The sequence below is a fragment of the Tetrao urogallus genome, assembly GCF_951394365.1.
Source record: "Tetrao urogallus genome assembly, chromosome: 1".
Lineage (NCBI taxonomy): Eukaryota > Metazoa > Chordata > Aves > Galliformes > Phasianidae > Tetrao > Tetrao urogallus.
In genome coordinates this window covers 111,339,767-111,357,428 of record NC_136813.1, presented here as the reverse complement: position 1 = coordinate 111,357,428, position 17,662 = coordinate 111,339,767, and the positions used below count along the sequence as shown (strand labels likewise).

The window sequence follows — 17,662 nt, the reverse complement described above, 5'->3', positions numbered from 1 at the left end:
AGCCGGCGAGCAACTGCTCCGCAGTGCGCTTTGGGACACCGGTAGCTAAAAACAGCCCTTGGTACATCACTAACTGGGGAGGAAATGGGAAGGATAAGGCCACTGCTAGAGGCGTGATGCATGCACAAAGTCCCCCCAGGACTCCTGCAGCATTGAAGAAATGACACAAAGGAAGCAGGGCACCTTGCAGTCATTCGCTGTACTTTGCTACCACGAGAAAATCAGTCTCCCAAACCACAGAAGTCTGAACTGAGGCGGAGGAAACAGTCTGAGGCTGAACGACACTTAGAACCAGCTCCAAAGATGTGCTAGAGGCAGATGTAAAACAGCCCGGTCAGAAGCTCTGCTGCACAGAGCAACTACCTGTGACACACCAATGATGCTCGTGCCACCTTATTACCATTCTGTGTGGCTCCGGTGTTAAAGGACGACAGAGGCTGACCTTCCAAAAGTTGAGAAACAGCAGCCAGCCCCACCACTGGACCCCCTCCATATTGCACTTTCATGGCCTTTCCCTTCATCATAGGCATGCAGTAAATTGCTGTGCTGTGAGCAGCTTGTAATTCAAACTGAAAAAATGACATTAACTAGGAGAATGTGAACCTCTGCTTCCAGTTTTCATGGCTCAGGCCATGTTTTCTTCCTCTGTCCTTTAGTGCTAAGCTCTGTCATCAAGAGGAAGTGGCTGAAGCTCCCATGCTAGAGGGATATCTGTGTTAAATATGTTAAATATTTAAGAGTGTTAAATATGTTCTTTTCATCTTGGGCTCGTGTCTAAACATAGTAAATGCTTGTTGCACATGACCTTCAAACCACACAGCAGAGGCTGTACTGACCAAGGTAGCTGAAATTGCTTGTCAAATATTTTGGAAACAAAACTGCAACAACGGCAGAGATGAAAATTTCAGTGTATCGTGACTGTTGGCTATTCTAAATACAGAAACTGTGAACACAGGAAGCCCAACTTACCTCTTGAACTTATCCAGATTCACCTTTGAGTCATCAATGGGCGCTATGCCCCTTCTCAGCTAACACCTGCAATTTGGAGGAGGGACGGTGGTGAGATATCTGCCTTCTTGCCAATGGTTTCTTCATCTGTGGATGCTTTGTGTCTGTTTGACCAGAGGACCAAAGCCCTTTCAGGCAGGCACATTTCAGCACAGCCATGGACATCTATAAAATAGATGACTGCTGTGGGGCAAAGAGCTCTGTTCCCTTAGGAACAGGCAAAATAGGCAGCACCTCATTCCAGCCCGGTGGCTTCAAGCGCTGGGAAGGCTAACACTTTGGAGATAAAACTCCATTCACTGCATTAATTTCCAAAGAGGTTCATCTTATATCTAGGTAGGTACCTTTGCTGATATGACAGCAGGCTTAATCACATGGGCAGCCTCTACTTACGCACCTTCCCTGGAGGGGAGCAGGGACTGGCAATACATTTTAGAGAAAAGATCTTAGGCTGTTTGGTACAAGAGGAAAATAGAGTAGGCTGGAAGGGAAATGGATTTTAAGAGGGTTTTATTTGGCTTTTTAATATGCCGAGCATCCTTTAAGCAGTAGGATAAGAATAACCTTGCCCCCATTCTTGATGATAAAATCCCCACTGTTGGATAAGAGCCAGACTAAAAGTCACTCTGCTTGTACTTTGTGCAACCTCTGCTACAGATTTTATCTTCTCTAAGTAACATTATGCAAAAGTCCAGAAAACAGAAAGCAAATACCAATACCACTTCCTTTACGTTGACCAATTCACTGCACAGGAAGAAGCTTCTTGATATGAATAACCATCAAGCTGTAGCTACAGTCAGGGGTCTGTATGAGCACAGGAAGAGCAGTGGCTCTAAGTGCTGCGGATCCCTAGCAGGGGAAGATGGGGAACTCACAGCAAGCTGGATGGTGCAAGAAGCCTGCATCACCCATGAAAACGAGAGCTGCTTTGGAAGTGGTCAGGAGCACCACATGGACCGTTGTTCTGCTCACCAGCACCGCAGTCACAGGAGCTACAGGTAATTCTGACAGTATTTAGGGATCAAGTGTCTATGAAGGGCTGAGAAGGAAGGAGCGGTGCATCACAATGATCTTTTTCTCAATTCTTCTTCAGATGGGGAAAAAAAACCAACCAAAAAAAGTAAGGGAAAGGATCTTAGAAATTGCCAAAGGGAATTTCTGATGTTTTCTTTCAGCTAAATGTTGTATTTACTCTTCTACTTCGTCATTTTTCATTTGATGGTGCCATAATCAGGGAAATCGGTTCACATAAGTTTTCGAGTGGCAGGAGAGAATTTGACTCTTGTGGTTGACCTGACTGGGGGGGTTGCTCATATCTACCACAGAACAGGAGTCAGTCTTTGTTGGTTCTTCTCCTGTACTGGGCAATGATGCTGAGGGAAGGGAACTCCAGGAGACCTTCCCACGCCAATGGGCTCAGCCAGCCTTTGCTTCCAAGTCATGTTACTTATCCATCGGTTTAGGGAATGGGCTGTGCAGAGGAAAGGAGAAAAACGAAGGACCGACTTTGGCAAACACAGCCATGAATTTGGCAGTTGGTTTCTGTCTAAAACGAGACACACAGCTCTTGGGCTGGCGGTGACAGGACCTCACTTCAGAATGTAATGGTGCTGACATTTCCCCGTGAAGCACGGAAGAGAACTCCAAGGCCATATGTGACATCTTGATCACTTTCTCATATCTCTTTTTCCTTCCTTGTCTCCTCCAGGAATTAACAGAGTGTCAGCACACCTGGGTCATAGCGCTGTGATGACCTGCCCTAACAAAACAAATATAACTATGGTAACATGGAAAATGAAACCCAAGACTGGAGGCGAATGCATCTTGGCACACCTGATTAATAGTAACAAGACAGAAAAAAACAACTGCAGTGACAGAATAAACTGGAGATCCAGACCAGACTGGGATCATGCACTTCAGATACAGCAAGTAGAAATGGCTGATGAGGGAAATTACACCTGCGAAGTGGTAAATGCAGATGGGAATTTCGATGACCCGTATCACCTGACTGTGATAGGTAAGGGTCTCCTTCCTCATTTCCCTGTTCTCCAGAGGACCGTGTCCAGGCCTGGGCAAACAAAGCTATTCTCTATGTGCACTAGAGGAAGTGTGGTAAGAAGAGGAGCTTTCTCATGGCAATAAAGGGTCATGCATTTCATTTAGAGTAACTCTGTTTCTTCCCTTTCGTTATTTGCCAAAACTCTCTTACCTTCTATTGCCGCTTTCTCCCCTATAGAGTTATAAATTATGAGTGTGAAGCAATTTAGAGTACTTTAAAGAAGGATTCTGAATGAGCACACTGATATCCTGCAGTCACTCAGTAACAGCTGCTTGGGACTAGTCTAATTCAGCCCTGTATTCTGGGGTATTCCCTACCTCCATGTCCAGGAATACCTCCTCTCAAGGCACGTGGCTGTAGTAGCTCACTTGAATGTAGAAGAATTGTCCAGAATGAAAAAAGACATACCCTTGTCTCTTGTGGCTTTGGAGCACATTGCTGTGATGAGATGGCACTTCCAATTCCCCTCTTCTCACTATGATCCCTTTGGATAGTCGATAAAACCTCCTATCCCACTGCAGCAACCCACACGCATCTCCCCCCTTCCTGGTACTCTGCAGTTTCCCCGAGAATGGCTCTGTACTGCGATGACCACGGGAACCCTGTGTGCGAGGCTGAGACAGTGAAGCCGGCTGCTGAGATCTCATGGGTCCCACAGAGCAACTCCACACCCAGAGCAGACAGTCACGGTAACGGGACAGTGACAGTTCTCAGCAGGTTTGCAGCACGTAGCAGCGATGGGAAGAATGCTACCTGCATCGTGTCCCACACAACTCTGAACGAGACCAAGTCCATAGACTGCTCCTCACGTAAGCTTCCCTTTGTGTGCTCAGTTTCCTGTTTAGCCCTCTGTTCCTGCACTAAGACGTCAGTGACACTGGCATGACTGCAACCATGCAGCCGAGCTGAAGTTTCCAGTGAGAAATTTGTTGGGGTGGGGAAGGATAAACAAATGTGCTGTCAGAATTGAAAAGTGCTCTGTGAAATTCTAGGCAAGAAGATAAACATGGTACTCTTCCTTTCTAAAAATAAGGCTGAAATTAGTCTTATTCAGAAGTATACGGCAAATAATATTTTCTAGAAGGCGTGATTCTGTCAGGCATGCAGTAAATGGTTTGTGAGGTGCACTTAAAATAACTGTTTCTCTTTAGACCGCACTGCACGGTTTCATCACTGTGTCATCAGCCTTGCTTGTTTGCTGGCCTCCTTTTTCCTTTTGGCTGTTCTTCACCTCTACATATTCTGTGATGCCAGGTATGTGCAGGATGTGATACATATAACACCCCTCTGGTCACACCTAGAGAAGTTTACGAGGGCTTCTGGTGCTATTTCACATCATGTGCAGTCATGTCAGAATCTGTCACAAGTGAACCAGCTCAGCACATGTTCATGCGGGTTTATCAGAGATAGGTATCACAGCTGCTCTTAGAATTCGTTCATTGGTGCTAGAGACCCGCCTCCTGCTGCCATACTTCTTCCAGTAGCAAAAATACAAAACAAATGGTCAGTTCAGTTCCACTGATAGAACAGTTCCGCAGATAGAAAAAACGGGATTTCCAGGCTATGAAGATTAAATGACAGCAAAATATCTTCCAGAGGTTGGGTACACACTTTTGGACAATGTTGTCTTTCTCAAACAAAGGTAAGGAAGGCAGGGGTCATGCAGAAATGCAGGAAGTGTTGCACAAGATCAGAATCAGTTTGTAACTGTTTCAGAGTTCTGGCAGCAATCTGGCAGCGTGGCCAGTTATCAGTTGTATGCTGCAAGGTGCAACTGCTATGCAAAGTTACAGTACAAACAAGTAATGCAGAAACAAAATGAAAGTATTTTCACTTGAGGTTACAGATATATATAATCACAGATATAAAGCCTGATGTTTCTGAAATTCCCCACCAAAAGAAATAAATAGGAGGAGTTCTGTTCTTGCATTCCAGGGGCCCAGAACTGCATTTCTCAAAAATATCTTGGTCCTCACATTTACAGTACTGATGTTTAGTTTTCAAGAAAGAAGAGGAACTCATAAAAGCCAAGGCATATCCATGTGCATAGCTGTCCAAGGCTATTCCTAACTCAGCACCTGAGCAGAGATGAAAGAAACTCCCTATATGCCTCAGTCTCAGCAATGTGAGATGTCACCGTGAATCACTGTGTCAAAGCATTCAGGCACATGAAGCAAACATCCATGAAGCAGCCAATGTAACTGTGCAGAAATATGATATGCAGGGCAGATCCTAGCTGACCTTTGTCAGCTTTCTCTTTTATCCTTTCTCTAAAGTAACCATAGATGTCATCACCCATGCAAGTATCCTTTTTTTTTTTAAAATAAACACAATAAGAAAGTAATTCATGGTATATAGAAGGAAGTCACTCAACTTTAAGTACATCACATCCTCATATTCAAGTATCCTATTTTACTGGCTCAGAAGAAATTTTCTTGCATACTAACAATAGCAACTTTCTCAAGATGGTTATGCAGGGACTGAAGTTAGCTTCAGTTTGAGTGGATTTATTATTTTCATTGGAAGAATTCTGTATTTCTGTATAAAAATGACCACATAGTGAGCCATCTACTGGAAGACTGTGTAGAGCAGTGGCTAGTGAAGACTGAGGCCAAAATGCTGTTGAGTACTTCTGCCTTTTCCTTGTCTGTTGTTATCAGCCTGGCTATATTATCCACTAGAGGGGGTACACCTTCCTGGACTTTTCCAGTTGATGTGCCCACAGAAGCCCTTCTTACCCTTCTTTGCGTCCCTTAGCAAATCCACTTTCAGTTGGGCCTTGGCCTTCCTGACCTCATCCCTACACAGCCCAGCAGCATCCCTGTTGTCACTGCCTGTGCATTTTCTTCTTGCTCTCCAGTTTGACCAGCAGGTCCTGATTCAGCCATGCTGATTTCTTGCCTTCCTTTCCTGACTTCCTACACTTGGGGATGGAGAGCTCTTGTGCCCTCAGGAAAGCTTCTTTAAACACCTGTCAGCTCTGCTCCATTCCCTTGTCCTTGAGAACAGATTCCCAGAGGATTTTGTTGACTAACTGCCTGATGAGCTGGAAGTTGGCCTTCCTAAAATTAAACTTCCTGATTTTACTCTTTGTGTATCTGATATCTCTCAAGAGTGTGAACTCCATCACTGCATGGTCACTGCAGCCCCAGCAACCTCCAATCCTGATGTCACCAATCAGTTCACTTTCATTGGTGAGCAACAGGTCCAGCATTGCAGCTCCTCTGGTGGGGCTGTCCCTGGCTTTCCCTGGGTGTCAGGCATGCCAAGTACATCTAGACAGACAAAAATAGGTATAAACCATTTGAAGACACATAATTGCTTGCTCATAAATCCTAATAACTTGGAAGATGTATTGTTTTCTCCTTGAATAGCAAACTAGCTTGGCCTCCATTTCTTAGCTGATATCAGTAGTTTATTTACCACTACTTTTCTTCTCCTCACTTTTTTCTGGTGCAGCTGATAAAGTCCTGTAAGTCACTTCCTGGGCTGTTTCTGGCCATGACATTTGATGAACACAGCTGATGATTCCATTCCATGCTCACAGACACAGCCTCATTGTGCCCATCTGCTGTCACATATGGCTGTTTGGTCACAGGAGAGCTTGAACTTTGTACAACTGACGCACAATTCAAGTAAACTCGGAGACAAGAGAAGAATAAACTCACTGCAATGCTAACCAAATTACTGCTAATTCACTGTGGTAACCTAACTGCCTTATCAAAAGCCAGCAGAAAACCACACTGACTTTGATATTTGTAGTTATCCTGGTAAGTTTCCACAGTGTGCATCAACCGACTGCATGCAAGTAGTATTCAGCTAAAGTGCTTCTCTGCAGCATCTGAACAAGCTCTGGGCATGTGTACATACAAACCCACATGCAGACACACAGCTGCTCCACCAGTGGTTGTATTTTACCGTAAGAAAACCTGCAGAGCTGCAACTCTGCTTGGCTCTTACTAAGTAAATTACAGACAAACAATACACAGATAAGACTTCTCTTTTTTCTCTCTCTTCATCAGCTGTAGGACAAGTCAACATTTTAGAGATGCCAACAGAGTTAGCCCCTATGTTAGCAATATACCACCAGTGTCAGCAGAATGCAAGATGTGAATCTGAGACTTGCTGTATTGTTTGGGGCTAGCATATGGTATTTGACTTTTGCCAGAAAGAAAAATAACTAGCATTCTTTGCTGCAGTTTCCATTCAAGCAGCTCAGAGCCTCTCTGTCCTCCTTCAGAGATGAAAGAGATCAAATTCTTACAGTAGAATCCACAGGATTATATGATCAACCTTGCCACCATTCTTTGGTCTATTTATTCTCAAAGCCATCACAAATCCTTCTGCAGGACTGAGGATAAAGCCACCCAAGATTTCTACATTGTGAGTTTCAGTCCTTCTCCTGAGCAGCTACTGGAACAACCTGGAATGTTTTGTCCTTTATCTCACCAGATGCCAAATATTCTCTTTGGCACGTTCACTACACAGTGAGCTTCGGCAAGAAAAGATTGTTTGCCTTTTTTTTTTGATTGCCATTGGTTTTTAATATACCAGTTTTAAATTATGGTTCTTCTTATATGTAAAAAAAAGAGGAAACAGTTCTGACAAATTCAGAGACAACACTAACTTTCCTCATTGCACCTTTACCCCTAAGTAAGTACTACTCTAAATATCAGTCCTTCTGCAGCACAGACACGCTACTGAGACCGCAAGTTGACCACAGACCCCTTTCTTTTGTTGCTTGGTGAGCCTATCCCAAAGTATTATGTAAAGCCATCTCACATCCTGTTCACTTGCAAGAACTCTCAGTGAGCTCTCCAGCATCACCATCTGTAGTTCTTCCATACAGCTAGTTCTGAATTGCTAGTACAATTCTGCTCTTTTCCCTACTAATCCTGTTTCAGCATGGTTGATGGGACACTGGGAGATTGAAAGATATTTTCAGTTCCCCAGAGTATTTCTGAAGCTTGGTATGAGGATATAAACCCACGCCTGTCTCGCTGACAAGCTCTCACACCAACCTGTAGAGTACCCTGCTTTTCTTCTGTGTGCTATGACTCATGCAACCTGTCTGATCTACCCCAAGATTGCCATAAGGGAGGAAGTACTACAGCAGTGGTGAGGAACAGCCAGGGAGGGGACAGGGCAAGTGAAGCAGAGGCTGCTTGGTTCTCTCAAATGCTGATGGTGCTCCAGCGTGAAAGCGATGCTGTGTTCCAGGTGGAGGCAGTTTCTCTTTATAGGGGCAATGAAACTGCAGAGCAGACTGTGAGGGAAGGCATGACTACATTAAAAGAGCTCTTCTTGTGTCTAAAAACGAATGAACAACAGACATTTCTACTTAACTCTGCTACTCAGAGGCTCCTCTATCTGTAACAGCTGCTTTCTCCAAAAGCAGTTTTAAAAGCCCTGTTGTTAATTTTCCATCTTTGGATGTGTTCAGGCATTGGCAAAAGACCACATTGTAAAGAAAAGATGTCAGCTGATATTGTTTTGAGAGAGGAATAAGCTGGGATCATGCCTGGACACTGATAATACCTTGTCATTCCTAGAGGAAGAACGTTTTGTTCCCGACCCCTAACATCTAATGCAAAATATATATTCACCCAGTTGTGTGCAAAGAAGGGACAAGCAGAAGCCACAGTCACTGTTATCTATCTCCACATGCTTTTCCATACTGTCAGCACAGGAGGCTTGGTGCTGTGAAGAGGGATCTCTAGCAAGGACCAAGGCTGACTACCTTCATGAGTATCTAGCTATTAATGCTGGAGGTCAGGAGAACATGCAACATTTGCCTTTGCTGTCAGACTCAAGCCTAGGTGGCACATCCACATCAGACAGCAGCTTGAATGGAAAAAGAAAAAAGAATGGAACAGAAGAAAATTCACCACAGGAATTACGGAAAAATGAGACCAGGCAGGAATTTGCTCCCCAGATTTCCTTTTCATGATGCCGGACAGCAAACTGGCAGCAGAGAAAGCGTCTGCTCCGCTGCTGGGCTGGGTTGGGGGAAGGAAATAGAGAAGGATGTGAGCCTCTGGTGGTGGTTTTGTTTCTGTTTATTTTGTTGTTCTTGTTTGTTTTTTGGAGGTGAAAGATGTGTGGGAAGGAAGCGGCAGAGATCAGCTTAGGAAATGTTTAGCTTTTCTTAGGAAAACAGCTAACCCCAGTCAAGAGGTTCCAAACAACACACCGACAAGTACTGGTTACTTTTATGGGGCTTTTTGGTGATTGGTATACTTTGATATTTTCCCTGGGTCTTGAAGGCAGTCTTCAAAACAGTTCAGATAGATTTTAAGGGAGAACACTGTGATGGCAAGCTCACAGCTGAACCTACTCAAAGAAACGCGTGTAAATTTGTGCATCTTCTTGACACACAAGGCTGAGAATGGGAGTCTGGTTTGAAGCAGATGGCAGATCCAAGCAGCTGCTCAGCCCGTCAAAGCACAGGGCAATGCACAACCACCAAGACACCTTTACAAGGATACCAGAACTGGGCATCACCCAGAAGGACACTTTCTGCGTTAGGATAGTGAATACATTGACACAATTGCTCTCACTGGTTAGGAGAGCACTTGTCACCATGATTACCAAATGACAAACCAAACCAAAGAAAATCCTAAGACCACCAAAATCCACACATTTAGCAGTTAGATGGTTTCCATGTTTGGAGGAGAATAGCTGTGTGTGTGCTGTGGTTTTCGAAGCTACGCTTATACATCTGTCACAATGCCCTGTCCTCACACAAAAACTTGGCACCAAATAAAACAGATATTCACAAACTGCAAATCCATCCAAGGTTCAAACAAAATCAACCACAGCAACAATAACAAAAAACAAACAAAAAACCCACAAAACAAAAACAAAAAAAACCCTAAAGCCCCCCCAAAAAACCCCAAAAACCCCAAACAAAAAATGCAAAAAAACCCAACCAAACAAACAAAAAAAAAACAACCAGTAATGAACAGACCAGAGAGAAATTTTGCACCAAGGGCAGAGCTGAGAATATATTTATGATGGATATTGAATTCATGAATATTTCAATTTGTTCTAGCACAAAAGCCTCAGAATTAAATATTGAAATTTAACGTGTAGAAGTCTACATCTTGACTGAAGTCTAACAGTACCAAAAAAAGATGCACAGGAAATCCTCACAATGAGTCAAGTGCTGTTTTGGCTCAGTGAAAACTCTCCTTCCATCCTAAAAGTTAAATGCTGCTATTTGCTCAACACACAAGTCGGTGATGAAAGAGCTGATAGTGTATTTTAGAACTGTTACCTTGGTTGTACACAGAACAAGCAGATCAGAAAGAATATTAGCATGTCTGTACTGTCATGCACCAAGATATGAAAAAAAAAACAGATAAAATATTTGAATATTCACATGGGAATGTATGAAAAATGGCATTTTCAGTCTACATTTGAAAGAGAGCAATAACAATTTGAGGAAGAAACTTTGGTGGCAAACACCACAGCTGGGGCTTAGAGTTGCCTGCACGTAGTTCTGTGCCTTCAACCAAAAGGTTCAGAGGAAAGAAGAGGAGACAGGTTCTCCCTTGATTCCCTCACATTTGCATAGATGCTTAATTATTTTGCATGCCTGCTCATGTCACAGCAGCCAGGTATTGCATTCATTTGACACCTGGCACTGTGCTGGTGAATGCAGTCCTGGGTGAGTTATGCTCTGCATTTGCAGTCACTTGCAATACTCCTCTGAAGAATGGTACAGCCTCCAATACTTGAAGCACCTGAAATTGTCACATAACTCCTGAATCTAGGAGCTTATTTTAATTGGATCTTTCTTTTTCTCTTCTTCAAATCCAGGTATTTCCTCACTTTCATCTGCAGCAATAAAAGAAACAACAGCTTGTATACAAGAAAAGTAATTTTCTACTATTCCTACATATTTTAATTGCAATTTTTAATTGGAATAATGTTTTTTTTTGAAAGAAATATATGGATTTTACCACAGATTTTACTGGAGTAGGGATAGTAAACATTTTCCTTTATGACACCAGAGGACACCAAACCTGTTCCCTTCAGAGAGATTCAGTAGAAATCTCCCACTGTAAAATCTGGACTGTAGGAAAATATTAGTACACAGCAAGTGTTTGCTTTTGGGTAGAGCTATGAGAAAATACATGTGTACCTGCTATCCTGATGGAAGCTGTTTGTCTATACCTTCGAGACATTAATGGACAGTATACATTTCATGCAGAAGACTGCTTTAAAGACCAGTATTTCTGCCTGGGTGGCTTTCACAGATTATGCATTTGTTAAGAGTAGCTAGCTTATAGACAAAAAATTTTTGACAGAGCTAAGGAGTGAAAGTTGGAGTGAGGTGAAGACAAGCATCTTTTTATTCATAAATGGATCTTTACAATTTCTCAAGTTTTTCTAACAAGCCACAGTTCCATTGGGCAGAACATATTTATTCTCATTCACTCTAGCAGTAAGTTTCTGAGTTCTGAGTTCAGCTGAGACAAGCTGAAAGCAGTTATCAGGGGAAGAAGAGTTATATATATATCATAACTATTAGTCTTTACAAAAACTTGCTGAATTTAGCATCAGAAAATCTCTTGTTAAGCTTGTACAGCTTAAGACTGAAGATGAACATGGATTTCTGTGTAGAATATTTGTGCACAGCTACTTCAGTCAATGAATTATTTTAATCCAACAAACCAGGAAAAACTCGCAAATAAACCATAGACATCAGAAAGGACTTCAGTCCAGTCTCTTTTAGGTTTGCTGCTATTGATTCACGAATTCCACAAATGCCACAGAGAAGCTGCAGTGATCATTCTCCACCAGTGCCTCACAGCCTTACATTGAAGCAGCAACCTCACTGCACTCTTGTGAGTGACCAGGCAGAGCATGAGAGAAAAGAAGCCAGCACCTTTTATATCAATTCCTTTTTACATGCCAAGCCACAGGTTTCACTCTCCTCAGCACCAGCAAAGCTCAGCATTACTCTCAGGATACCACACGATCACAAGCAAACCAGTGGGTCTCCACAGCCTGCAGATAATCCATTCCTGAACTCCCTTAGAGGAGATTAAAAAGACTAGAACCCAGAATGGCAGACGTCACTCCGAGTTCCAGCACAGTGCCTATATGTCAAGCAAGTGAAAAACAACCACACTGAGCTATCACCAGCACTTCTAACACAGCTGGTTCCCCTGCAGTTTCTTTTCTCCTACATACCCAGCTTGTCTCAGCTGCAGTCCATGCAAGCATCTGCCCAGCCAAAGTTGGTCAAAATGATGACACCCCTTGTTGGTTGTTTCTGGACAGCCTTTCCCTCTGGTCTGTATATGTGTCACATGGTCATTATGTGCAGACTGTAAAACAATGCATGTAAGCTATTCAGTGCTTGTCAGGGCCTTTCCTTACATCTGATGGCTTAATTTTCAAGCCAGTACATTTTTAACATGATTCTCTTTGTCTTTTTTTTTTTCCTTTTCTTCTATTTTACTTCTCAATGTAATGTATACTAAAGGTACAAAGTGAGCAAGAAGTAGGAAGAGCTTTTAGTGAGAAAACCAACAATTACTTCTAAATTTCCATTACCAAAACAGAGATCAGTAGGTTTCAAGTCTTCCTCTGCCACAATGCTTAGTTGCAAGACAGCAAATCTGTGACCACAGGTTCTTTGTATTTTACTCACTGTATCTGTCCATCTGAGGATTATGAAAAATCCTCCCACGTCCTCTCAGTGTGTGAGCTCCCCAGTGATCTCAGTTCTACCTACCCTAGGTTAGCAATACCTTGCTCCAGAAGCACCCCTTAATCTTCTGTGTGTGTTCTCTTCTATGTGTGTTACCCACACCATAAGTCTTTGAATATGTATATGCTTATAGTCAGGAAATTACAAGCAATTACCTGCTCAGCAGCAAACAGGAAGTCTGAAATCTGGAACAAAGCTGATCTGAGCTTGTGCTACAGACACAGTGGCACTTGAATCTGTAATTCCTTTCTTCCACGTGATATGACAATGAAACGGTTTAGCAAGCTTTGGCAAATTCTCACTTTGGAAAAGGATTAAATAAAAAGGAGAGGCAAAACAGAGCCTAAATTATTTATCTAAAAATGAAATGCTTCAAAATATATAAGTAGTTTACTTTGACCAAACTGTACTGCGGTGTTTCTTGTTTGCTTTTGTTCTGGTTCTTAGTTTTTGTGAGTGATCTCTATGTAAGTACTGTGCAGAAGCACGGCTGGGTGCCTATAAGCAGTTGTGGTATGATCAGCTCTTAAGAGTATTTCTCAGATCCATTAAAGAATGTTTCGTACAATTATTATATTGATAAATATTACAATTTTGAGCTGAGATTATCTGTGGTAGATGTCTGCCTCACGTCAATATTTGATTTTTTCCTTTAATTTTTCATTTAGATCAGTAACTCCTAAGAACATTTTACTAACACCAGAAAGCGTGGGCAGCCTTTTATTTGAAAAGACATATCTTACATCAAGGGATTGATATACGGCAGCACTTGCTTTTCTGACAGTGCTGTGCTGTGTTGAGTCCCACCAATGCTTGGTCACTCACTCTCTCATTAGCAGTCTAGCTGGAGAACAGATGTGAGTCATGTTTGATACTGATGCAGTCATTAATTTTGACCCTTCGTTAAAAGAGACTTGTGCACGGCCATATGCTTTTTTTCTTTTTGAAGAAAAGTTAGTTAAACCGACTGAAAGGTACCACCTAGACACACAGGTTTATATGTGTGGGCAGTACAGTTTCTACACAGTCTATACCATACAGACCAGCAGCGTGGTATAAATTACCCATCAGAGCAAAAACCCTTTTTTCCTTCTGCAGTGAAAAACGAGAAACAGCACAAGAAGCATTTCACGTGAGTAAACTCAGGGTGCTATTAGTTCTTTGTGGTAACATAACTGAAAGCCACACAAGCAAAACATGTATTTTAAATTAACACGAAGATCAAGTTCACAGAGTGAAAGTGAGCCTGCTGCAGTTGAAAGGTACTGCTTATTACAGAGCCGTCCTTGCAGCACAGCAACCTGAGCTCACATCCACTCATGCAGAGTAGGCACACCTGGTATTGCTCATGCACAGGTGGAGCCGTTCACTGTTCACAAAAAGAATTGACAGTTCACCACCTACTTTCCTCTCTCTGACAAAAGTTAGTAACAGAGTGCTCAAAGCAAAGGGCACGCTGCTTATTTTATGATACCATTCTTCAGCGTTCTCAAACATGAGACTGTGGGCTTTGCCATGATTTCAGATATTATCAGAGAAATATAGTTTGTTTTCAGATATACTTAGCAGCTTGGTCTGAGTACTAGCCATATTTACATTTTAACCACCAATCTTATGTTATCATTTATGTTTATTTCATGTGAATTAGTTTTCTCTGAACTGAGTGGCAAGGCAAACTGTAAAAAATGCATGGCAGACTTTTCCCTGAGAGACCCAGAGATTGCCTTCAGTTTTTCCCTACCAAAAATGTCCAATAAACAAGCTTTGAGACTTAAGCGTTAACAGAAAGTTTTATTTAGGACACAGCTAACACCCAGCTACAGACTTATTCATTATTACTACTGTAACTCATTACAACTTGCCAGTCTGTCCTAGGGCATTATGCAGAAGTCCATCCACATCACTTTAATGTGCACGACATCCTCATGGAGTCTGCTGACCAAGGCCTATGTAGTTCAGAAGTTATCTTTAATCTGGTATCTAACAATCCATCACTGAGATAAGCAGGTGCTTTTGTCAGTACTTTAGAGATGGGGAGCAATGAATAGAAGCATATGGTACTATGCAAATAATTGGCAATTGATAGAAGTGACAGTAGTAACAAAAAACTCCCCACAAAAAGGAGTTTTCTCCAGCAGAACTTCTCACTTAAGTAAGAATCCCATGGACAAGTAAGGCTGATATATGCTAGCTGCTCCCTCAGGCCCTGTGTTTATTCCTTGTCATGCTGCATGGATGGCATACTCTAGGACATGCCAGATGGATGGCATACACTAGGACAGACTGGCATTAGAATAGAATTGGTACCAATTCCTAGCATACAAGGAGCATCTCCCTCATTCCTCAGTTTCTCTTCAAGGAGGTCTCTTTGTATGTGGTTCAGAACTATGCTCCCATTAATGGCCAAACGCTTCTTATCTGGAAGAAGGCATCAACAGTGCAAATGTAGAAAGACTTATTTTGTCAGCACTTTGCAGAAGAGTTGGGGAGGGGCTGGTAAGACAGGAGCATTTTCAATGCTCAATGAAGGATATGTTTCTGCCACCAGCTCAGAAAAAGAATGCTCTCTTTTAGATGAAACAAGATAAGGAAAGACTCCTATCCCATCAGAGCTCTGCTGCAGGGGTTATCAGCTGCAGATCAGCCCTGTGAGGAAAGGCTGAGCAAAGTAGGTACAGGGGGTCCAGCTCTGCAAAAAGGCATGGACTGGAAGCTCTCCAGCTTCAGCAGCCTGACTGCAGCTGTGAAATGAGTCTAGAGTAAAGCAGCAGCATATCCAAGCTAGAGATCAAGCAGAAAGCAAAGACCTAGGTTTGGGTTTAAATGGGGACTCCTGTCCCATTTGTGAGTAGAGGCTCAGTCAGGGCTCCTGGTACCTGTTAGTGCTCCCTGAATCCAACCACTGCAAAGGGCAAACTAACTGTGCAGGGATGAGCTTCATTAAATCTGCTTAGAAGTCTGGTTCGTTTGCTGCATCTAGATTTACATACAGTGCAGTCACTGTTAGGGACTGTAATGTAGGCATATCTACAGAAATGGGAGAGAGCAGATGGTGTGAGTCCTGCATCACTGTGGTAGCCACAAAATATATTGTTTCTTGTAGCACTGTAAAACAGGCTGCATGTCACTCACAGCTACCAGCAAGCAAGAGTGTCTTGTTCTGAAAGGCAGTGCTTACAATGAGCACAATACTATAGTTTGCTTGCATCCAGACCTTCACTCAATTGATTCTTGCTTGTATTGGTTTGTTCTTCCCTAGGATAATAATGAGCCTGGAAAGAGATCTACACAAATCTGTGAATAAATTAAAAATCTACAACTTCTAGTCTGCTCAACAGTGCAAAAATATCTACTTGCTGAAGTAATTTTGGTGATGGGGGACTGTCCAGTGCCAAATACTCAGTCTAGAGTTGCAAATGTTCACAATATAGGTGGTATAATGGCAAAATAATAGGACTTGCTTAATCTTCACTTACTGCCACCCGTCTTCCTATCGAAAGGCTGGCTGGACCTATGTTTATTGTTACTACGTGTGGTGTTTCCACTCATGCACATGCACTTTTTCCTATTAAGTAGTCTGCTTAACACTTGTGCATCGGAAGGTTATCTTACATTGCATCAAATACTGTTTATTCATTTCATGTGTTGCCTGGTAATGTCATCAAAATGCAGTATGTTATGAAACTGGGCAAGCACAAGCAACTCTCTAAACCAGTGAGTCTCAGGTCTTGCAAGTGGGTAGCCCATTTCACTAGGAAAAATACTCAATTATGAAACTCCTTTACATACTGCCTCAGAGATGGATTTGAAAATCACGTGGATTTGCAGTGTATGTACATGGGAGTATTTCTGTAAGAGGAAGAAAAAAGCACGAGAAGAACCTGAATGAGAAAGGTTGAGAGCCCATGCATGAATAGCAGTGCAGGATTATATTTATGTGAGGTACTGGTAAGGTCTTTGATGTTGTCTCCTGTCCACTTTCTGTGATGTTTCAGATGTATCAGCAACTTAGTTGAGGAGCGTCACTGTCTATTGATCGTGCATTTTACTCCAGATAAATAGCTTTGGTTCTTTTCAGGATCACAGATTGAAAAGAGTGAGAAAGTACAAATAGAGGTGAAAATAATGTTAGAATTGCTCATATTTGCTGTCATGTGGGCTACAAACAACCTCAGCAAACAAATCCCTTTCTCCATGGAATGGGAAAAACACACAGCCCATTCATGTGCACTGCACTGAGAGGCAACTTTGAACTCAGCTGAATACTGAACTTCGAGAACAGTGAGTCAAATCACAGCTGTCAAGTGCATCCAAGATAACACAAGTACCTCCTTACAGCAAACTCAGTTTTGCTTATTTCATGTTTTGTGCCATGGCAGGAAGCAGTAATTCTCATGATGCTAACTGTCTTTTCTGATTTAATGAGGAAATTTCCTTAAAAAGTTTTTTCTCGTTTGTCTTGCTTAGTTCTCAGATGAAGAATGAGTTTACTTTTAGACAAAGATGAATCTTTACAGCATCTTTACAGCAGCAGTTACATTTTAATTAAATGCTTTCATTTAAATGTTTTAAAATAAAACGATGACCAGTCATTATGCTATACCTAATTCAAGTAATTACATTAGATAAAAGTCATAAAGTACTGCAGGCTTTCTCCTCAAGCTTTACAGGAAGTAGAACTTCAAAAATACTTTTAAAAATACAAACCCCGCTCCCCTGAACAAATTAATCTTTCACTTTGTGGTGAATAACATATTTCTTTCCATCCTAAAACATATTTCTGAAAGAGGGAAGTGTTATCTGCTTTGGCTGCAAGGCAGGGATGACTGACCAACTCGCGTTCTCTTTTTTTTAATCTACTGAAGTTA

General features: G+C 42.2%; 1 protein-coding gene across 1 annotated transcript; it reads left to right on the top strand.

The window, feature by feature from the left end:
* Positions 1-1,870: 1,870 nt before the first annotated feature.
* On the top strand, positions 1,871-17,279 carry LOC306958393 (cell surface glycoprotein CD200 receptor 1-B-like; the record flags this gene model as incomplete). Its single annotated transcript, XM_079549907.1, has 5 exons — positions 1,871-2,006; positions 2,717-3,025; positions 3,628-3,876; positions 4,219-4,334; positions 17,262-17,279. The coding sequence occupies 5 exons, from the start codon at positions 1,871-1,873 to the stop codon at positions 17,277-17,279; spliced, it is 828 nt and encodes a 275-aa protein (XP_079406033.1).
* Positions 17,280-17,662: the final 383 nt, after the last annotated feature.